The sequence below is a fragment of the Ictalurus furcatus genome, chromosome 21 (assembly GCF_023375685.1).
Source record: "Ictalurus furcatus strain D&B chromosome 21, Billie_1.0, whole genome shotgun sequence".
Taxonomy (NCBI): Eukaryota; Metazoa; Chordata; class Actinopteri; order Siluriformes; family Ictaluridae; genus Ictalurus; species Ictalurus furcatus.
Genome location: NC_071275.1, coordinates 8,188,801 through 8,209,097, shown reverse-complemented (window position 1 = coordinate 8,209,097; position 20,297 = coordinate 8,188,801). Strand labels below are relative to the sequence as shown.

Genomic DNA, 20,297 nt, shown 5'->3' with positions numbered 1-20,297 from the left:
TGCCTGATACACAAACTCCATTTTTATTTGTCTCTACAGTTCACAAGGACGCTGAACGAATCTATAATAACAGAGTTATAATAACGCCAACTCGCTCTCGTGTCCTCTGCTGGGAAGTGTCTCGATTATTGATAGAATTTTTTAATAAAAGTTGAGTTAAAAGAAGAAAAACGGTGCTAACTGGAAAGTGTTGAGAGGAAGAAGGAAAAAAAGAGGAAAAAACAGCATTAAAGCGAGCATTTATTCAGTTACCGTAGCACATCGGAAATGGGTTTATATTATTGATATTATGGGATGCTTCATCCCTCAGGTTGCTTTTTATCTTAAAGGGATTTTCTGCATTAGCATCAAGACTGAACACATCTTTCTACCTCACACACACACACACACACACACACACACACACTCACTGTCTTACAGAACGAGGTGTTCCCCGAGCCGCTGTTTACCTGGACACGAGTGGGAGGACGTCTGCTGGACGGCACCAGTGAGAGGGAAGGGAAGGAGCTAGTGCTGGAGCGAGTGCCTGCAGAACTCAACGGCTCCATGTACCGCTGTACAGCACAGAACCCACTGGGTTCTACTGATACACATACACGCCTCATCGTTTTCGGTTTGTCACTACACACACACACACACACACACTCCTTATTGTCTACAGTTAGTCACCACATACACACACACACAAGCCTCTCACAATGCAGACCTCACTGGGTTCTACTGATACATGCATACACACCTCATTGTCTTTGATAATCAGTACACACACACACACACACAAACACACACAAACACACAAACTTTTCATCTGCAGTCAGTTATTATACACATGCACACACCTCATAATCTTAGTTAGTCACTATATACATAGACAAACATAAACACACCCCCCCCCACACACACACACACCTCATCGTGTTTGGTTAGTCAGTATACATACATATTTTATACACATAAACACACATATATACCTCATCTATATAATATATTGTTGATCTTTACCTTAATTCCCATTTATTAATGATGTACATGCATAATATTCCTCCTTTAAATTGTAAATTGTTCTTAAATTGTGAAATATAGTGAAGAAAACCAAAAGTAGAAGAAAAAAAATGGAAATTATTACTGTTGTAATAATTCAAATTTGTTTACTTTCCCTCTCTGGCTGTAATCAATTCAACTCCACACTGTATATAGACACACACAAGTTTCTGCTTAATTACACACAAAGTCACGCAAAGTCGTCACCGATGCTCAGAGACAGCGGAGACTTCAGTTCCTCCATTTCCAGCTGTAATGGAGAAACTGACACGTAGTCTATCAGATGAAGAATCGCCTCGCCACCATCTCCTCATTAAGATCTCCTGAAAATTTACAAATCGTCGGGGAAGCCATTTGGCGGATAAGTGTCACTATGGGGCAGGTTCTGTCTGCGGGGACGGATCGGCTGAAAAGAGCATTAATGTTCATTTAACGGCCCAACAGACCCCACGGCATCCTCTGAACCTCAGCAGTTGTGGGCTATGTGTGTGTGTGTGTGTGTGTGTGTGTGCGCGCACTGTCCCTGCATTACAAATCGGCACCTGTAATAAAGAATTTAGATTAGTAGCGAGAGAGAAATAAGCTCGTAGCTTTAGGGCTCGGTAATAAACGAGAGAGAAATAATTGTGACAATGTTGTGACGACGCTGTAAACTTTGTTATATAATGACTTTTTTTTTTTTTAATGACACAACAGCTGCCTCATCTCAACCTCTCATTCTCTTTCCTATTTCTGTTCTCTCCTGCAGAAAACCCAAGCATGATGAAACACACACAGAATCAAAACAGTAAGTGTGGGAACCTTCTGGGACTGCAGAATGAGATGGTATCCGGCTGTTTGCCAGAGCACCAGACTTTTTTCTTTCTTTCTTTCTTTCTTTCTTTTTTCCTTTTTTGTGAGTTTTTTCACATATTTTGAAATGACAAGTGAGCCACCTGCGAAGCATCTCTGCAGCATCTGCTCCCTGCAGCACAGTATATGAATTCAAAATTGCATTTACAGTAGGAACTTAAGACCAAATTGAAGAGCACTAGAACTCTATAAGCATGTTATTAACTTGTTATTAACATCTAGCTATAGACTAAATTCTTAACACTTTACTTAAGGGTACTGTTCATTAAGCTACATGACACCTTCATAAACCCTTTAAGACAACTGATGAGATAAACTTACAGTACATAAATATTTATCAAGGCGATAACACTTTCTATGAAGCTCAAGCTTATAATGAATTATAGTTCCATTTATAATTATTTATAAGCAAGTATTACTGCTCTATAAACACATTCATAACGACACATAAAGACCTAGACTTTGTTATAATAACAGTTATAGCTACATTTATATTATTGTTATACTTACTTATAAGTGATACACTTGCTTTTTCAGTGCCCATGCTCATAATGCATTACACACCAATTTATATGTAGTAATTACTCAATCTTATGGTTCCATTAATATATTCATAAAAATGCAGCCTACATTTTTATAATGTTATTATATTATAGTTATAATGACTTACTAGTAATACAGATTTATTTCTAGGTCCAATAAGTGAATTATTTTATATTGTTGTTGATAGTTATGTTGTGCTGCCTTATAAATACAAATACTAACCTTTTATAAATGCATCATTGATGGCGTTAAGTAAAGTGAAAACATGGTATGCAGTTTCCATAATGCAAAAACGCAAGTGTGCTACGTGATGAAAGTTCAAATTTGGTGAACTCTGACCTGTGTAATCATATCACTGGAGAGGTGTGGCCAATAGATGATCGCGTCATCACTGTGTGACCTTTTCAATAAAAAATTATAATAAATAAAATAATGGAAGTGCTAAGTTTAGTGGAATCGAGCTATCCTGTACTTTACAACACGGCTTTGAAATATTATAAAAACAACTTAAAAAAAGAGTCTGCCCGGTTTTGACCGATGATGTCATATCCTGTTCCCACCCATATTCGCCCATATACATATACAACCATAAGACATGTATCATGCATAATAAGCACATCATCATGATTTCTTTACATTTGCATTATGGAAACTCCATCCTATGCTTTCAATTTACTTAAAGCCATCAATGATGCATTTATAAAGGTTAGTAATTGTATTATAACTCACAATAAGTATTTATAAGGCAGCACAACACAACTATTAACAACAATATAAAATATTCCACTAATTGGACCTAGAAATAAATATGAATTATTAGTAAGTCTTTATAACTATAAATTTAACTTTATGCAAATTTGGAGCACCTTGGTGCAGCGACTACCAATGGGACTGAAGACAGTAGAGCGCACGTGATCCGTGAGCCACCGCTCTGCTTGCAAGTCCGAATTGTTTCGTGGAGAGTCCGGCGCTTGTGCTTTCGTCACAGATAGATGGCCGCAATGGCAAAGAGCACACACTGCTTCTCCTTTATCTTGTAGGATAGGATTCATATATACACTGGTGAATTTTATATTTAAATGATCTCCCTCCAGAATATTACATTTTAGCGGCAAAAAACTGGCTGGTTGTGAAAAGTGGAATGCTAGTTGCGTCACCCACTGATAAATGCTGCTAGGGCAACTAGTAGTAGGAAAGCCTACTGGTGATTTCATAATACAGCGACTGGCAACTTGCAGAGATACAATCCCGCTGTATGCGTGAACGTAGCTTTAACACTGTGACATTTGTTGATATTTGTTAATTACGGTGTAATTACTTTTCCATATGTATTCATAGAAAGGATTACTCTGACATTATCTGAGGTTCAAAGAACATGTAATTATCATTACAGTGTTAGAAGTCACAGCAGGTTTTCATGATGATATTATTACATGAAACTGTGTAGGGCTTCACCTTCACAGATTCATATTCATGTATTAACGCTATATGCGCTTCGTATAACTTAGGCTGGAGGTTTTTTCTTTTTAAAAAGGCACTCGTGAAGCTGTGCAGTCTCCTGTAATTTCACATGCATGAGCCGTCAATCCCAGTGAAAAACACTGAAAACTGAGTGACCGCGAGCGGCTGATGAATTACAGTTTTTGAGCAAATCTCACTGGCTTATTTGTAATTACTTATAGACCCACATGTAAAAATGAGGGATTTAAGAGCAGAAATAATCTCTATATCTCTTTCTCTCTCAATCTCTCTTTGTCTTGTTCTTTGTCTAGTTCTCTCTTTCTCACATTACCCTCTGGTACCCGCGGATATAAATTTGAATATGCAAATGCGGCCGCGAGCAGGTGCATGAATGTAGGGACAGAATCAGGTCGTCTTACAGCCTCGTATGCAAGGCAAATAGCTTGTAGGAACAAGGCCCTGATAGGACATTGTACATGAGCCTGTGCAGCAAAAATAGTCTTATTAAGCCATACATCAGCACACAAATAGCTAAAAAGTAAGTGGGAGCGTCCATATATAGGGTTTGTACAGATGCTACAAAGTCTTAAAAATGCTTAATTTTTAAAATTCCTGTTTTTTGTTTTGTTTGTTTGTTTGTTTGTTTGTTTGTTTGTTTGTTTTAAATTCTTCCTATTAGGTTTTTGCTTAGTTTTGGATAAAATACTAATGCTTGTTTTTAAGGGGAAATATAATATACTGTATAACATGCAGTATACACCAAAAGTGTTTCATGCGTCCAAATTCTAACTATGATGTAACTATAATATTTACCTGTTCATTAACTTTACATCATCAGTTCTGGCTGTCAGTTAAGCATAAATTGGCAGGAAAATTTAGTCTGGTGTTAAAGAGACAACAAGTGAGGAAGAAAAAGAAAAAAAACACTTTTTTTTTGTCTCCTTGGAAAAAACTTGCATATCAGGTTTTAAAGTCGCATTGCAAATAGAATTTGTATTTCATAATTTGAAAAGGTAAGTAAATAAGTTTTAATTTAAGTAAAAATGAATTCGACTTCAAGTTAATCACACAGGTGTATAAAACACAAAAAGATACAACTTTATACAATGCTAGCTACTTCAGAGAGCTTCAGAAACACAAACATTGCTAGATCCAGTTGTTTATTTCAGCTAAACAGCTGCCAATAAATTACTGTAAATGCCCCGCAAAATTAATTTGAATTTGATTAACTAAATGTAATATGTTGTTCATGCATCTCGTTTCATTCAACTTCAAAACTTGATGTATAACTGCAAATTAAAGCATAAAATTCAGATATAAAAAAATGGCACAATATTTAAATCCAAATTCTAGTGGCTGAAATGTCATTTCATAAAATCTTATTTTTTTAATGTTCTTTTAATTTTTGTTGATTTTTCTAGGGGCATAAGGGGGTATATAGTATTTTTGCCCATTTGCTCTTAGTTGTTATTCATTTTTTTGTTTGTTTGAAATGAGGCTGAGTTTCTGTGGGTGGACAGACAACATGCTATATAATTACACTGAAATGATCTTTTGTTCAAAAAATTCAGAGAAATACTCTGCTGTCCTGGATATCAAACAATTACAAACAGAACACAGGGTTATCAATATATATATATATATATATATATATATATATATATATATATATATATATATATATATATATATATCTTTGTTAAATATAGGTGTACAACCATTATTGGCACCCCTATTAATTCATATGAGAAAATATATTTAAAGTATATTCTCTTTGATATTTAAAAAAAACAAACAAAACAATTTCATACACCTGGGTGACTCGTAACAGGAAATTGTTCAATCATGACTTCCTGTTTTACAGGAGTATAAATATGAGGTAACACATAGGTCAAATTCCCTTAATCATTCGTAACAATGGGTAAGACCAGAGAATATAGCTGTGATGTGCGGCAAAAGGTTGTTGAGCTTCACAAAATGGGACGTGGCTATAAGAAAATAGCACAAGCATTGAAAATGCCCATTTCCACCATCAGGGCAATAATTAAGAAGTTCCAGTCAACTAGGAAATGTTATGAATCAACCTGGAATTGGACGTGTGTCTATATCGTCTCAACACTCTGTGAAGAGGATGGTTCAAGTGGCCAAAAAATCTCCAAGGATCTCAGCTGGAGAATTGCAGAAGTTAGTTGCATTTTGGGGTCAGAAAGTCTCCAAAATTACAATCTGAAGTCACCTACATCACCACAAGTTGTTTGGAAGGGTTTCAAGAAAAAAGCCTCTACTCTCTTCCAAAAACAAACTCAAGCATCTTCAGTTTGCCAGACACTACTGGAACTTCAAATGGGATCGGGTTCTATGGTCAGATGAAACCAAAATAGAGCTTTTTGGCAACAAACACCAGAAGTGGTTTTGGTGCACACAGAGAGGTAGCCATATGGAAAAGTACCTCATGCCCACGGTTAAATATGGTGGTGGCTCTTTAATGTTTTGGGGCTGTTTTTTGTTTGTTTGTTTGTTTGTTTGTTTGGATACATGGCATCATGGACTCTATCAAATATCAACAGATATTAAATGAAAAACTGACTGCCTCTGCCAGAAAGCTTCAAATGGGTCATGGTTGGATCTTCCAGACTTTAATGAGCACTTTAATGAGTTTAGAAACATTTTTAAATGCTAGATACAGCTTTTATGCATTTGGCAGAATTTTTAACCAAATAAATGAATAATGACAGTAGTAATTAAATACTAGCTGTAGCCAAGGTTAATTGTTGATATTTATAATATTTTTAATAAATGGTTTTATTATCAACATTGAAATTGTTGTAAAAGGCTTGAATCTTACTTCAGATAAAGAGTACAGACCCTGAACATGCAGTTGTAGCAACGTGTCTCTTCCATAATAATAGTAATTGAAGTCAAAAGCACTTTTCACACAGGTGACAGAATGCTGCTGTCACTCGTGAGCTCTGCATGCATCATGAAAATGTTGTAATATGTGTTGGGGTTGTGCTTATGGTCACTTAGCATTAGTGCACTGCTCACTCAAAAGCCCCTTTCAGTGCATTAGGCAATTACAGTGAAATATCGGAGGATTTAGAAAGCCGCCTGGTCTTTGCTGCTTGTCCTCTGTGTTATAACTTCAAAAAAGCACCGATGCAGAAAGAGAGACATTTTCCACGTGATCTTTTATTCCTCAGAGGTCTCTTTCTGGAATTAAATTACAGCGGACCAAAGCACCCAAAGCCACGCTTTAGTTACTTTTATTATGAGTTTTTGTGTAGAAAAAGCGTCGAGAAAGTGTAGCACTCTTTTTTTTTTTTGACCATTTATTTAAATTCAGTACGTGTTCTGTAAAACTTATGAACATTATATGCTCGCCAGCCACCTGTACCTCTGCACATTCGTGCTATTATGCAGTCAGGCCAGTTATCTGGTGACAATGCAATGTAATGCATTAAAACACACAGATACAGATACACAAAGATCATAAGCTTCAGTTAACGTTCATATCAAACATCAGAATGAGGGAAAAAACGTGATCTCAGAGACTTCGACCATATGTGGCATGGTTGTTGGTGCTAGGCAGGCTGGTTTGAGTATTTAAGAAACCAATGATCTGAGATTTCCACACACAACAGTCTTTAAAGTTTACACAGAACGACAAAAAAAAAAAAAAACATCTAGTGACCGGCAGTTCTGAAGGCACAAATGCCTTATTGATGAAAGAGGTTAGAGAAGAATAGCCAGATTAGTTCAGGCTGACAGGAAGGCTACGTTCACTCAAATAATCACTCTTTACAACCGTGGTGAACAGAAAAGCATCTCCGAATGCACAACATATAAAACCGGTTGACAACTGGTTTGCTGTTGTATCCCATATACCTTAATATTTGGCGTGTTGTACGTTTTGAGATGCTTTTCTGCTCACCACAGTTATAAAGCGTGGTTATTAGAGTTACCCTAGCTGTATCATCAGCTCAACCCAATCTGGCCTTGCTCCTCTGACCTCTCTCAATAACAACATTGAAATTATAGATTGGAAATTAATGATTAATTAAACAATGTCACCTATTTATTTGGTAGAAGTGTAACAAGATTTGAACATCCACAAAACCAGGTTGTTAGAAATGCATCAAGACTTTTGGTGTTGCTTTATCGCCTAAAAATTAGCAGTCTTTTACTGTTATACAACTAAATTATTACCAAATGTTGTTTTTTTTAAACCAGGAAATTAACTCTGTTATTGAGTTTTGGATATGCTAATGCTAACGCCACATATTGCTGTCCGCAGGTGGGGGTCCCAGATTGCACGCACACGGACTGATATGGCTGCCCCTCGTCCTCGTACTGACTATCAGACTGAAATGAGCATTCAAAAAAAACAAAACAACAACTGCCCACACCCACGTGTCCGTCCACGCTGACCAAGCACACACACTTTCCCACCCTGGCACACTTTGGGACTGTCTTCAGAGGACATCTGCAACATCGCCAGGAGGTGCCACGTTCTCTCCTCGTTTTTGTTTTTGTAAGAACCTGATGACGACATCTGTGATTATAATGACAAAAAGCAAAAGATATTCCTAATGTAAGAAGAAGCTCCACCTTCTGTATTGTCCATACCTCGTTTTTGTGTCTCGTCTTAACCTGTCAATCAAAAAAAAAAGAAAAAGGAAAAAACAAACAAACAAACAAAAAAAAAAACCTGGGCTTCTTTCTTCTTTGAGCCGAACTCATGATGTCATGGTGGTTGTAGTGGACTGCGATATGATCAGGAAAGACTAAAAACAGAAACACAGAAACTATAATCGCTGATCCACCCATACAACTATACTGCACTCGAGCACAAACATCCTCTTTTTGGACACCATTTTTTGTGTTTTAGCACAGGATTTTCCCCCCATTCTTTTTTTTGTTGTTGTTCTTGAATGGCTCATGGCTGGAATGTACAAAAAAAAAGACTCATATAAAACAAATCCTGTGAATTGGTGAGATTTTATTTGAGAAGTAAAACAGAAGACCCTCTTTTTAAATGTATTTTGTGTACATCCGTGTAAATACTGAGAGGTATATTAAAAAAAATATGAAATTCAGAGATATAAGGGGGTTGAGGGGTGATGGGTGGGAGATTAGCAAACCTTTATTGCTTATACATGTTTGGTCATCCCCAGTTCAGTAATACCATCATTGAGGAATCATAACCAAGGAATTTTATTCAAGGACAGTTAAAAAAAAAAGACTAAATAGACTTCCCTTATTCTGATTTAATGCTCCCTCAAACCTGTGCATCATGACGGCAGGCTTGAAATAAGAGGAAAATACATCCTTAACATAGTGTACGTCTGCCTCTCTTCTCCAGGTTGTGGTGCATGTGACGTTTGGCGATTTCTCCTCTTCTGCATCTGTTACGGTGGCGGCATCGTCGCCTCGCTCTGCTCTCACCCACATGTTCTTTCCCCCTCCCCCCTTTTCTTGTTGCATAATATATTCAGTGACCTGCATCGTGTACAGTATGTAACTCTCTCCTAACAGGTACTGCTAGGATCATGTTATTCACCATTTATCCCCCTCCTCCCATTCCTCTGTTCCTCAAAGGAGTGTAAACAGGGTTGTTGTATTTGTTTCATATCACCTGTATTAAAACATGGAGATGATCAACTCGACATGGCTGCGTGTGCTCATACAACAACGCACTTTTTGTTTGTTCTGACCGGCGAGATCCGGCGAGATCTGGGCTCGCACTGGCATTTGCATCTTCCACCAACGCCTTTATTTATTGTCATATAGGAACTGCACAAAATTGTCTTTCACAGTGATGTTTGTTGGTAAACAAGACCTTTAGCTGTACTCCTGTTCGACGCACGTGAATCAAAGAGGACTTTGGCTGAATGCGCGTTGTGATGATGTCACCTGCCGTGTCTCGGCCCAAATCTGATTGCGAATATTGCAGAGTTTCCTTGACTTTGTGTTCATGTCCATGATCACAAAATCCTGAAGGGACCGATTAAAGAAAAACTAATTTGTTTGTAACATTAGCAACCTTTCTCAACATTATAAATATGTAAATGTGAAAATGATTAACCGTCCAGAAAAAGAAAGAAAGGAAAAAAACTTCTGCTTTCTGTAATGTCTTGTGTAATGTAGGCTAATGTAATTCTAGCTAGCTAGAAGCTAATGCTCTCATAATTTCAAAATTACAGAGTAATAAATGTCGTCACTAGAGTATTCTTATTAAAACACGGAAACACTTCATATTTAATATGTTTATATTATAATATTTGTCAGGTGGTCAGCAATTCTGGTGCTAATGTCTGGGGCTAATTTTTTTTACTTGTTTTGTGTATCACATCCAGTATTTATTTGCTCTCTTTTTTTCATCAGTACAAATATCCAGAACCCAGCACATTTCTGTAGTGCTTACAGCACTTTCCTTTGGGTCAGTTCAGCAGCCCATCTCTACAAAACAAATACTGCAGCCTAAGTCACACGGCATATTTGATTCACTTCCTGTAGGTAGGGTTGATTCAAATCAAGTCAAATTCGGCTTCCTCGCTGCCATCAAATCGCATCAGAGTTCACTTGGGAGTGGAGAGTGGACAGAGACCACCTCGTTCAGATTGCTTGGTGCACAACTGAATGTGATTGCTGTGTTCTTACCTGCCTAAAGTCCCACACTGAAGGTATGACCACAACAGGGTTCGATTCAAATGGACTCAACATTGCATTATTGAAAGCTCTGTAAAATAAAATCCAAAATTAGTCGCTGGTCCCCTTCAAGAAAAGTCTACTTTCTCGTCTTAAAGTGCTTCAAAAGTAAAATCAAAATAACAACAACAAAAAACATCTTTTCTGCCTTCATGAAAACCACCCTGGGCATAAGTAAAATGTTTCATAAAGTTTCATGTGAACGCTTTGCAAAAGTTTATCTTCTGCTACTCATCTTCCAAGCTGCCTTCGTGATGAAAAGTAATCCTGAATTGCAATTTAAGCTCCTCTAAACACACCGTGTATTAAAAGATTAGGACTGAAGCCTAGGTAGGAGGAGAGATTAGTTAAATATGAGCTTAGTAAAATAGCCTCTCTTCCATTTTTGCTTTGGGTTTGTTTTTGTGTTTTTTTTAAGTTCCCTACATTTCTCTGATGTGAACCTGGTCGCCTTAAGAACATTATGAACAGAAGAATGCTTTTGTTCAGTGATCATTCTGACAGATTTGGCTAGCCTAGCTTCTGTTTTTTTTCTTCTTCTTTTTCCTCCTCCTGTCATACTCTGAAGCATTTGTTCCATTTCAATGCCTTCTCCATTTCAAACAGGCCCTGCAGTACATTCTGGGTCTCTTCATATCTCGGTTGATATTCACAGAAAGGCTCAGAGTCGTCGTCTCCAATAAAAGCGTTAGAATAGTGCTCAAATCGTAGTTTAATGGTTGAATGATTCGGTCTGAATAAATCCAGCACAGATAGTTTGTTTACAGAATGATCACATTCGTGTGAGAAAGGCATACAAGTGATATCCTGTTTTCCTCCACAGCTTCGGGGAGATTGAAACGCCCATTATGACGAGAATATGCCTCAAGATTGAATGTGGAATGCACACTATGAGTGTACTGTTCTTTTTTCGAGAACAAAACATGTACTCAAACAGACTTAAAAGGGAACTTATTGCATGTAATTTCCAGTTGTAGTTTGTTTAGGAAGCATTCAATTTAAAATGGCTTTGTCTTTAAAATGATGTCATTTGTGCATCTGTTAGAAATGTTGGAAAAAGAGTAACACAAGTTACTGTGCTGTGTTGGTTATTTGTGTGCCGATGCAAATGATGTCCTCGAGGAAACAATGAAAGGAAAGTAAGTCTTCTGAAGGGGTTAAGGAGCTCTTGATAATACATGATACATTATAACCTTGCATTATAACATACAACTTGACTATGAATCCGGTAAATATAAAACGTTACATGCATTTATAACATGTCATATAGTCTACATGAAACCTTATAATGCCTGGGATAAGCATGCATAAATGTAATTAGTTTTAGTTACATGCATAGCACTTTACAAAATCATATAATTATTTCATTTATTTCATGTCAGGTTATGTAATGCATTATATTTCTCCATAAGAACATTGTAAACATTCATAATGCACTACAACTTTCATATAGCGCTGTACTTATTTCACAAACAGGGTAAAACGTTATGGAAAACAACTTTTCTTAATATCTCCTATGAATCTGTTATTCATAATGTATTTTATACTGTAAATATATATTTATAAAGTGTCATATAGCCTACATAATACCTGTATAAATGCACTTAGAGTTACATGTATAGCACAATTTAAATGATAAAAATACCTAATTTAATAATTATATTTTAGTTTACATAGCACATTAAAATATCTGGTCATAAGAACACTGTACAGCAGGCATCATGTTAGATAACTATATAATATTTTTAATATCTCATTATATAAGAACATTGTAGACACTCAGGGTAATACATTACAACATAATACATGACAACTTGACTACGAATACAGTACTTACAATGTACCATATATATATTGCATATATATATATATGCATTTATAATGTGTCATATAGTCAACATGACACCTTATAATGCCTGGCATAAGCCTGCATAGATGTAATTAGTTTTAGTTGCATGCATAGCACTTTATAAATGAAAATATTATATGACTACATAATGCTAGCATTAGTAATGTGTTATAATATCTCTCCCTGAGAACATTGTAGACATTCATAAAGCATAATTTTCATATAGTGCTGTATTTATATCGCAAACAGGGTAATACTTTATAGCATACAACATCTGTTAATAATTTATATGAATCATTCATAATGCATTGTACTAACATTTGTAATGAGAATATACAGTGCCGTCCACTAATATTGGCACCCTTGGTAAATATGAGCAAAGAAGGCTGTGAAAAAAATTGTCTTTATTGTTTAAACTTTTCATCTTTTGTTCAAAAGACTTATGGACATCAAACAATTGCAAACAAAACACAGGTTTTTCCACAAAAAAAAAGTTAAATATACGTGTGCAACAATTATTGGCACCCTTTTAGTCAATACTTTGTGCTACCTCCCTTTGCCAAGATAACAGCTCTGAGTCTTTTCCTATAATGACTGATGAGGTTGGAGAATACATGGCAACGGATCTGAGACGATTCCTCCATACAGAATCTCTCTAGATCCTTCAAGTTTCGAGGTCCATGCTGGTGGACTCTCCTCTTCAGTTCAAGTTCAGTTTCAAGTCAGGAGACTGGGATGAACATGGCAGGACCTTGATTTTGTGGTCAGTAAACCATTTTTGTGTTGATTTTGATGATGTTTTGGATCATTGTCCTGCTGGAAGATCCAACCACAGCCCATTTGAAGCTTTCTGTCAGAGGCAGTCAAGTTTTCATTTAATATCTGTTGATATTTGATGGAGTCCATGATGCCATGTATCCTAACAAAATGTCCAGATCCTCTGGCAGAAAAACAGCCCCAAAACATTAAAGAGCCACCACCATATTTAACCGTGGGCATGAGGTACTTTTTCATATGGCTACCTCTCTGTGTGCACCAAAACCACCTCTGGGGTTTATTACCAAAAAGCTCTATTTTGGTTTCATCTGACCATAGAACCCGATCCCATTTGAAGTTCCAGTAGTGTCTGGCAAGCTGAAGATGCTTGAATTTGGTTTTGGATGAGAGTAGAGGCTTTTTTCTTGAAACCCTTCCAAACAACTTGTGGTGATGTAGGTGACTTTGGATTGTAGTTTTGGAGACTTTCTGACCCCAAGATGCAACTAACTTCTGCCATTCTCCAGCTGTGATCCTTGGAGATTTTTTGGCCACTTGAACCATCCTCTTCACAGTGTGTTGAGACAATATAGACACATGTCCAATTCCAGGTTCATTCAAAACATTTCCAGGTGTACTAAAAAAAATTAAATATCAATGGAAATATACTTCAAATATATTTTTCTGAATTTTTGTGAATCTTTTTAACAAAAGATCAAAAGGTTAAACAATAAAGACAAATAAAGAAATAAATTTTTCACAGCCTTCTTTGCTCATATTTACCAAGGGTGCCAATATTAGTTGAGGGCACTGTAAATACGAATGTTGTAGATGCACTGGGTAATGCATTATAATATTATATTATACAGCTTAATGAATCCAGTACTCATAACGTATTATTACTTTATATGCATTTGTAAAGTCTCATTTAGTCTACATGACACATTATAATTGTCTGGCATAGGCCTGTGTCACAGCACTTTATAATGCACAAATATAATCATTATTAATGTCAGATTATGCTTATGCTACATATGTGTCATATAGCCTACATGATACATTATACTGCCTGGCCTAATTCTGTATTAATGTAATTAGTTATGGGTACATACATAGCATTTCTACAAGCATCAGTTTACATACTGTAACATGCAATAGCATTTGTTCATAAGAATATTAAAGAGACTCAAGTTATAATGCACTATAACAAACTTAAGTATAGAATTTTATCACTATCACAAATAGGGCAATGCATTATGACATACAAGCAGTACTTCCTATAAGTTTATAGTTCATAAAGCATTATACTGTAGGTTTATGATGTCACGTAGCCTACACGATACCTAATAATGACTGCCATAAGCCTGTATAAATATAAGTAGTTTAGTTACATGCAGAGCACATTTTAAAGCATAAGTTCAAGACTTCATGATGTTAGGTACATAATGCAATATAATATCTCTTTGTAGACCTTTATAATGCATTGTAACACAGAGATTGTTATAGCATTTTATCTCTATCACAAAAGGGCAATGCATTATAACATGCAGCTTTCGGTAGTACATGCTATAACTCCAATAATGCATTATATATATATATATATATATATATATATATATATATATATATATATATATATATATATCTATATATATATATATGTGTGTGTGTGTGTGTGTGTGTGTGTGTGTGTGTATATGTATATATTTCAGCAAAATGTTGCGTATAGTATAAAATTACGCAACATTTTTCTGAAATAGATACTATTTGCAAAATCCAAGAAAAATTTTATAAATGTTGTAAAGTTTTGATAAAAACCCAAAACTTATAAATATATTTAAGTCCCCCAACAGAAAGAACTGAAACTTTGCTAAAAACATCATTCATGTAATCACCTGGCCTGTAATAATTCACTGTTATTTCTTATATACTTTTATTTAAAAAGATTCATTTACAAACAAAAAAACAAATAAATAAATGTAACAAAAACAAAACTATACCATGAAAGTGCAGTTTAAAATATGTTTCATAAAGAAATGTCAATGATTCATGCAAACAGGTATGGTATCAAATTTGCTTGGCCTATTGTAATTATCAAACAACAAACATGTTGCCAAATCCTTTCTCAATACACCAAAATTCTCCAGTTGACATATGAGAGCTAAGGGGTTGAAGGAGCAGGCCTGTGTAACTATCAATTATTCAGACCTATTCAAGTGTGCTTGTTGGTTCGAGTTACTTTAGAGCATCTACATAACAGTACTATCAGGTTGCAAAAAAACCCCCACAATGTTCAAAAAATTAAGTGTGGCAGGTTCAGCACAGCAGTCTTAGATGACTATAGTGTCAGAAGTATACTATTTTTTGAGGTTAGCTTAAGAATATTGACTAATTTGCCTTTGCATATGTAAGATAGTAAAAACTTAAAAACAGTGGGAGAATTTCAGGCATATGTAATAATTCTTGATGATTTATTGGCAAAGACAACTGTGCAAACAGTTACATCCTGGACTGTGCACTTCTGTATGTGTTTAATGTTTTATATCAGCCATCTCCACCCTTAATACAAATGCAAATACCCAACACCCATATGCTTGTAGTACCTCAGGTATGTTCATTACTTTAATAATCTGCAGATAGAATACAACACTGCTCAATGACAAACTATCCTTATTTTCTGCACATTGAAAATATTATGATCAATTAAACTGCAAAAATAACATGAAATTTTATGGTTTGAAGTACTGAAAAAAATAGAGAACGTGTATAGTGTCATCTGCAAATAACTCAAAGTCAACAGAAGTGAATAGACAGGCCTTTATCAGCTCTAGAGCTGTGGCTTTAGAGCAATTGCCTGCACCAGGTGGAATAACACCCACGGTCCCGCCCTCACTGCATGTGCAGCATGCAAATTCAACAAGGGCAGGTATCAGGTTCCTTATCCCACATTGACAATAGAAAGAGAGCTGACAGCTTGTAGTTGCATTCATCGTCAAGTCACACAGGCTGGGATGCGCTAAGTTCAGCATCCCAAACAAGGACTAAATATCCAGCTGACTGCCAAACCTGCTCGACCAGAAATGCCAATAGCGGACTTGCTGGGAGTGCGCTTTGACATGCAGCTCCTGGCCAAGCTGACTGTGTCTGCTGCTGCTATTCTTTTTGTCACCTGGGTTTTTCGATTTTACAGCTCCAGGGCTCGAGGTCAAACACGGGCCAAGAAGAGACTCCCTCCTCCCAGGAGCACTCAACCAAGTCCTGAAACCTGCATCCCTTGCAAAACGGTGTTAGAACCTCTGAAAGAAAGCAAGAAAGGGGAATATGATGGAGAAAACCGGTCTAGGCAGTCCTCTGTGGATTTTGGGCAAGGCATTCTTCAACTACAAAACACAGATGCCATGGTTAAAAAGGAAGAGAATAAAGAGTTTGAGGACTTTGTGACCAGCACAGAGGGAAGTTCCTCGCTAACCTCTGGTGTGGAATGCAACACAGAAGCGGATACAAAGTTTGAGGACTTTAGGACGAATACAGAGGGAAATTCCTCACCTTCCTCTGGCGTGGAACATAACATGGAGGACTTCTGGGATAAGGCAGAGAGAGAGGTCAAGGATTGCAAAACAGGACAGACTCTACTGACACCTGGTTTACATGTCAAGGCAGCAACAAATCCAAGTGGACGTCGCTCACCATGCCAGCTAAAAAAACTGGATGGTGGAGTTGAAGTTGGCAGAGAGCTCATGCAGAATATGGGTCATCCTGGTACTTTTTCCAGTTTCCAGTCAAAGGCAGAGATCAAAGTGGAGAATGCTGACCTGGTAATAGAGGGGCCCGGTGATCGAAGCACTGCAGTTCGTGGTAAGATTTATGATTATTTTGTCGAGACAACCTCACAGTCGTTTTCAGATTTAAGCCCCACCCACTCTATGAGTCCAACTTATGGACCATATGAAGCTAATACTTTGTCCAATGTAATGGAAAAACCCCGAACACCAAGTCCCTTGCCTTCATCTTTAATCATAAGAGATCTGGAATTCTCAAATGACTCAGATAGGGTGTCTCAAGCGCCAATCAGATCAGAAACTGGAAGACTTCTGAGACATGGATTAATTCGCAAGGACAGTTATCTTGCTGCTGCTACAGAGTCAGAACTCCAGATCCCTTTCCCCCCTCTAGTGACTCGTAGCCGCTCACCATCACTTCTAAATGAGCATTCAACAAACTCCCCAGAGTCACCTAAAGAAATACAAGAATTTGGTTGGAAATCCTCTGAGGATCCACAAGTGGAAACAGTGGCTCGGGCCCAGTTTCTTCATTTTCCTGTAGAGAACATAGGAAAATCAGAACTGGAGAGTTTAACTGGAAAACTTCATTTGGGCAATTGTCTGGAAGCACTGATGCTCGCCAAGAAACATGGACATGATGTTCTTCAGCAGGCTGCTCTGAGAGTTATGTCAGACAATTACTTCCAGGTCCTACGAGATCCAAACTTGTACGGTCGACTGAGGGCAGGTGAGCGAGACCAGATCCAGAGACAACGCAAGAGAGGCAGAAGATGCCTCATGGTGGCAGACATGGACTCCCCAGATTGGGCCAGAAGTCCATCACAGTCTACAGACTCCTACACTGTTAGAGGATCTAGTGGACTTTACTACTATGACGATTACAAAGACACCTGGCACCTTCAGTGCCGAATCCCTCAAGAAGTCTTATCCAAGGGCTGTGCAATGTGCACCATGGACAACTACCTGTTTGTAGCTGTAGGCTTCCAACGGACAGTGCCATCAAGGAAAGTGTTTTGCTACAACCCTGTGACCTCCATTTGGAGTGAAATCTGTCCAATGAATGAGGCCAGGCCTCACTGCAAGCTCGTAGCCCTACAGGACCATGTCTACGCCATTGGAGGGGAGTGTCTATCGACAGTGGAGCGTTATGACCCCAGGACTAACAGATGGACCTTTGTCGCACCACTGCCCAATGAAACTTTTGCTGTTGCTCATCGGGCTACAGCTTGTAACGGCGAGCTCTTTGTTTCTGGTGGCACTCTGAAGTATACGCTCTTGCGTTACAACCCCAAAACTGATGTCTGGAGACAGAGCTTGATTGTAGGCAGCAAAGAAAGGACCACAGAAATGGTAGCAGTTCGGAGCTTCCTCTATCGGTTTGATGTTAACCCTTACATAGGGATCAGTGTGTATCGCTACCACGTTGTGGCCAGGCTATGGTATGAGTGCTGTTCCAAGCAAATACCCCACTGCCCCACCTTTCAGTGCATCGCTATGGACGACGTCATCTACTGTGTAAGTCGGCAGTTCACTATGAGGTTCTTAGCTGATGAAAAATCTCCAGGCTTTGTGGCAGATGATTTACAAATCCTCACAGCAGCTAAGGGTATTTTATTCCCTTTTGTTCTTGCCCTGCCTGATAAAAGCACTCTTCAAACCAGCGTTTGAGTTCAGTCAGCTCAGCCGAGAAAAAGACTGACGCACTCAGAGTTCATAGTTGGAGACCATATTAAGTTACTGGAATGCACAGTTGTCTTAATCAGTGGCAGTCGAAGTGAAATATCAAGGCTATTAAAGCCAGTAATTGTAAAGCTAGATCAGATTTAGTGTGCACTCCCAGTGAGATAAATCTGCCGTTCCAATGAGAGCTGTTTGTTATCAGAGTTTTTCAGTCCACTCTTGGGTCTAAGTAAACTCTTAAATCTTGCTAATGTCTAGTGCTACTGCTTAAAGTGTTTCACTCGAATATACTGCTCCAAAATGCTATAAGCAAAATGTCAGCTAATCAATATGTAGAGTGGAGCCATGCTGCAATTTGCTGTAATGAATAACACAAATGCTCGTCATTTCCAAGATTTATGAAGGATGGAATACTTTGCTCTCACGCCCATTTGAGAACTTGAACTCGTGAATAATTCAAAAGGATAAATTAACAAACGCTGCCTTTTTTCCACTGTCCTTCATTGACATCAATGTCTTGACTTTTATGTTTATCACTTTTTAGGTAAGTCAAATGAAAGCTGCTGAAAGAAGTAAGGCTAATGCTGTCGAATACTAGTTTTGCCACTGAATGTGTCTATTTTAAGTTTTCAAATGTATAATATATTTTCAGCAACATAATCTCATGAGGGATAGCCTGTGTAGAGTGGGTAGTATTACTGCCACATAGCTCCAGGGTTCAATCCTGAGTTCGGATTACCGTTCGTGTGGGATTTCACAGGGTCTCCCTGTTTTTTTGGTTACCTCCCATCTCTCAAAACGTCCTTGTAACCCTATATTAACCTTCATATCTTTTCATGTAACTTGAGTTGTGCATATGCATACAAGGAGACCATCTCAATTTTCAGAATACTCAGTGTCAAATTTCACTTTCTGTATGTCACATGTAAATATTATAGATGTAATATATCAAATATTATATATTATAAACAATGTACTTACTATATTGAGTGTGTGTGTATATATATTCTGAGTTCAACTTATATGATGTGCTTGGAAGGTTTCTGTACTATAAAATAAGCTTAGTTATGCTGTTTAGCTATGCTGTTTGATGCAAATTGTTCAAATTATGCTAATGAAATAATAAAGCCTGGACTATAATGTACCTTATAAATACATGTGATCAATTCTTTGATGGTTTAAAACACGACAAGGACTTTCAAACAAAGCTGAGAAGAAAAAAAATACTGAATGATATACCGTACCATGCCTGCCTGCTCACTTGTTCATGATCTGTAACGATGGCACCATCATGTGGATGTTTACCATGAGTCAACAGATTCTAAACTGCTTGTGCATAAACTGGAGAGAGGGGGGGGGGAAAAAAAAAAAAAACAAGCACAGTTAAAATGTAGGACCTACTAGCAAGGGCTGCAGAATTGATCTGCGTTTTCAGACAGCAGCAAAAGGTGTGACACAGCTGGTTGACCATCAGATGTAAGCGTCCTTGATTGCATAATTAAACACTTTGATTTGTTGTAATTAAACACCTAATGGGATGGGAGTTTGGACAGGTCCCTTCAGAATCTCCTCCTGAACGAGTCAGCCGTTTCCCCAGCACACATGGACGATTTGAACGCTGCACG

At 37.5% G+C, this 20,297-nt stretch overlaps 2 protein-coding genes across 3 annotated transcripts in view; both read left to right on the top strand.

The window, feature by feature from the left end:
- igsf21a (immunoglobin superfamily, member 21a) overlaps nucleotides 1-9,065 on the top strand; it is a 275,022-nt gene extending 265,957 nt beyond the window's left edge. The window contains exons 8-10 of one of the 2 annotated variants that reach the window (XM_053652843.1): nucleotides 421-613; nucleotides 1,790-1,828; nucleotides 8,192-9,065. In XM_053652843.1, the coding sequence (XP_053508818.1) occupies nucleotides 421-613; nucleotides 1,790-1,828; nucleotides 8,192-8,268 (309 nt within the window). In that variant the 3' untranslated portion in view covers nucleotides 8,269-9,065. Of the gene's footprint in view, nucleotides 1-420; nucleotides 614-1,789; nucleotides 2,907-8,191 lie in introns of those variants that run through there. The other variant, XM_053652842.1, reaches the window with a different exon arrangement.
- Nucleotides 9,066-16,290: 7,225 nt separating this feature from the next.
- Nucleotides 16,291-20,072, top strand: klhdc7a (kelch domain containing 7A). The gene has a single exon (XM_053652346.1). The coding sequence runs from the start codon at nucleotides 16,291-16,293 to the stop codon at nucleotides 18,658-18,660; it is 2,370 nt and encodes a 789-aa protein (XP_053508321.1). The 3' UTR covers nucleotides 18,661-20,072.
- The last annotated feature ends 225 nt before the right edge of the window (nucleotides 20,073-20,297 follow it).

Bases quoted from the DNA above. Each gene is read 5' to 3' on its own strand.
- klhdc7a (XM_053652346.1), top strand. From the start codon at position 16,291: ATGCCAATAGCGGACTTGCTGGGAGTGCGCTTTGACATGCAGCTCCTG.